The 4,086-nt window shown below is 40.9% G+C and overlaps 1 protein-coding gene across 1 annotated transcript in view; it reads left to right on the top strand.

Moving 5' to 3' along the window:
- The first annotated feature begins 247 nt into the window (after window positions 1–247).
- The window catches only part of POGLUT1 (protein O-glucosyltransferase 1), an 86,290-nt gene continuing 82,451 nt past the window's right edge, over window positions 248–4,086 (top strand). The window contains exon 1 of the mRNA XM_069760397.1: window positions 248–405. Within this exon, the coding sequence (XP_069616498.1) occupies window positions 288–405 (118 nt within the window). The 5' untranslated portion in view covers window positions 248–287. The remainder of the gene's footprint in view (window positions 406–4,086) is intronic.

Raw genomic sequence — 4,086 nt, 5'->3', positions numbered from 1 at the left:
ACATACCTCACACCGCGCACATACCTCAGACACCTCATACCGCGCACATACCTCAGACACCTCATACCGCGCACACCTCACACCGCACACACCTCACACCGACCTCATACCGCACACACCTCACACCTACCTCACACCGCACACACCTCACACCGGGCTGTCAGAAACACTCTGCGACAGCGCACACGTGACCGCGCAATAACAAATTCCGAGGGAAAAACTACAACTCCCGACAATCCTAGCGGCGACGGCCATGTTGCCGGGACAGAGTGCGGATCGCCGATCACATGGATGAGAGCAGGCGCGGCCGATGGATCCCGGAGATGCTGCTCCCCGTGCTGCTGATCTTGGGGCTCCTGAGTGCGGGGGAGCGAGGAGCGGAGATCGGCGGAAACACCGTGTATAGTATGTGTATAATACAGGGGATGGCGGTGTATATATATATATAATACAGGGGATGGCGGTGTATATATATAATACAGGGGATGGCGGTGTGTATATATATATATATAATACAGGGGATGGCGGTGTGTGTGTATATAATACAGGGGATGGCGGTGTGTGTATATATAATACAGGGGATGGCGGTGTGTGTATATATAATACAGGGGATGGCGGTGTGTATAGTATGTGTATAATACAGGGGATGGCGGTGTGTATAGTATGTGTATAATACAGGGGATGGCGGTGTGTATATATATATATATATAATACAGGGGATGGCGGTGTGTGTGTATATAATACAGGGGATGGCGGTGTATATATATAATACAGGGGATGGCGGTGTGTATATATATATATATAATACAGGGGATGGCGGTGTGTGTGTATATAATACAGGGGATGGCGGTGTGTGTATATATAATACAGGGGATGGCGGTGTGTATAGTATGTGTATAATACAGGGGATGGCGGTGTATATATATATAATACAGGGGATGGCGGTGTATATATATATATAATACAGGGGATGGCGGTGTATATATATATATAATACAGGGGATGGCGGTGTATATATATATATAATACAGGGGATGGCGGTGTATATATATATAATACAGGGGATGGCGGTGTATATATATATAATACAGGGGATGGCGGTGTGTATAGTATGTGTATAATACAGGGGATGGCGGTGTGTATAGTATGTGTATAATACAGGGGATGGCGGTGTGTATAGTATGTGTATAATACAGGGGATGGCGGTGTATATATATATAATACAGGGGATGGCGGTGTATATATATATAATACAGGGGATGGCGGTGTATATATATATATAATACAGGGGATGGCGGTGTATATATATATATAATACAGGGGATGGCGGTGTATATATATATATATAATACAGGGGATGGCGGTGTGTATATATAATACAGGGGATGGCGGTGTATATATATATATATAATACAGGGGATGGCGGTGTATATATATATATAATACAGGGGATGGCGGTGTATATATATATAATACAGGGGATGGCGGTGTATATATATATAATACAGGGGATGGCGGTGTATATATATATATATAATACAGGGGATGACGGTGTGTATATATATATATATATATATAATACAGGGGATGACGGTGTGTATATATATATATATATATAATACAGGGGATGGCGGTGTATATATATATAATACAGGGGATGGCGGTGTATATATATATAATACAGGGGATGACGGTGTGTATATATATATATAATACAGGGGATGGCGGTGTGTGTATATAATACAGGGGATGGCGGTGTGTATATATAATACAGGGGATGACGGTGTGTATATATATATATATAATACAGGGGATGGCGGTGTGTGTATATAATACAGGGGATGGCGGTGTGTATATATAATACAGGGGATGGCGGTGTATATATATAATACAGGGGATGGCGGTGTGTATATATAATACAGGGGATGGCGGTGTATATATAATACAGGGGATGGCGGTGTGTATATATATATATATAATACAGGGGATGGCGGTGTGTATATATAATACAGGGGATGGCGGTGTGTATATATATATATAATACAGGGGATGGCGGTGTGTATATATAATACAGGGGATGGCGGTGTGTATATATATAATACAGGGGATGGCGGTGTGTGTATATATAATACAGGGGATGGCAGTGTGTATATATAATACAGGGGATGGCGGTGTGTATATATAATACAGGGGATGGCGGTGTGTATATATAATACAGGGGATGGCGGTGTATATATAATACAGGGGATGGCGGTGTGTATATATATATATAATACAGGGGATGGCGGTGTGTATATATAATACAGGGGATGGCGGTGTGTATATATATATATAATACAGGGGATGGCGGTGTGTATATATAATACAGGGGATGGCGGTGTATATATAATACAGGGGATGGCGGTGTGTATATATATATATATAATACAGGGGATGGCGGTGTGTATATATAATACAGGGGATGGCGGTGTGTATATATATATATAATACAGGGGATGGCGGTGTGTATATATAATACAGGGGATGGCGGTGTGTATATATAATACAGGGGATGGCGGTGTGTATATATATAATACAGGGGATGGCGGTGTGTGTATATATAATACAGGGGATGGCAGTGTGTATATATAATACAGGGGATGGCGGTGTGTATATATAATACAGGGGATGGCGGTGTGTATATATAATACAGGGGATGGCGGTGTATATATAATACAGGGGATGGCGGTGTGTATATATATATATAATACAGGGGATGGCGGTGTGTATATATAATACAGGGGATGGCGGTGTGTATATATATATATATATAATACAGGGGATGGCGGTGTGTGTATATAATACAGGGGATGGCGGTGTGTGTATATATAATACAGGGGATGGCGGTGTATATATATATAATACAGGGGATGGCGGTGTGTATATATAATACAGGGGATGGCGGTGTGTATATATATATATATATAATACAGGGGATGGCGGTGTGTATATATAATACAGGGGATGGCGGTGTGTGTATATATAATACAGGGGATGGCGGTGTATATATATATAATACAGGGGATGGCGGTGTGTATATATAATACAGGGGATGGCGGTGTGTATATATATATAATACAGGGGATGGCGGTGTGTATATATATATAATACAGGGGATGGCGGTGTGTATATATAATACAGGGGATGGCGGTGTGTATATATAATACAGGGGATGGCGGTGTGTATATATATATATAATACAGGGGATGGCGGTGTGTGTATATATAATACGGGGATGGCGGTGTATATATATAATACAGGGGATGGCGGTGTATATATATAATACAGGGGATGGCGGTGTGTATATATAATACAGGGGATGGCGGTGTGTATATATATATATAATACAGGGGATGGCGGTGTGTATATATAATACAGGGGATGGCGGTGTGTATATATATATATATAATACAGGGGATGGCGGTGTGTGTATATATAATACAGGGGATGGCGGTGTGTATATATAATACAGGGGATGGCGGTGTGTATATATAATACAGAGGATGGCGGTGTATATATAATACAGGGGATGGCGGTGTGTGTATATATAATACAGGGGATGGCGGTGTGTATATATATATATATATATATATATAATACAGGGGATGGCGGTGTGTATATATAATACAGGGGATGGCGGTGTGTATATATATATATATATATAATACAGGGGATGGCGGTGTGTATATATAATACAGGGGATGGCGGTGTATATATATAATACAGGGGATGGCGGTGTGTATATATATAATACAGGGGATGGCGGTGTGTGTATATATAATACAGGGGATGGCGGTGTGTATATATAATACAGGGGATGGCGGTGTATATATATATATAATACAGGGGATGGCGGTGTGTATATATAATACAGGGGATGGTGGTGTGTATATATATATATATATATAATACAGGGGATGGCGGTGTATATATATAATACAGGGGATGGCGGTGTGTATATATAATACAGGGGATGGTGGTGTGTATATATAATACAGGGGATGGCGGTGTGTGTATATATAATACAGGGGATGGCGGTGTGTATAT

This window comes from Ranitomeya imitator, chromosome 3 (assembly GCF_032444005.1).
Source record: "Ranitomeya imitator isolate aRanImi1 chromosome 3, aRanImi1.pri, whole genome shotgun sequence".
Lineage (NCBI taxonomy): Eukaryota > Metazoa > Chordata > Amphibia > Anura > Dendrobatidae > Ranitomeya > Ranitomeya imitator.
The sequence above is the reverse complement of the archived record's forward strand: the minus strand, read 5'-3'. Positions and strand labels throughout refer to the sequence as shown.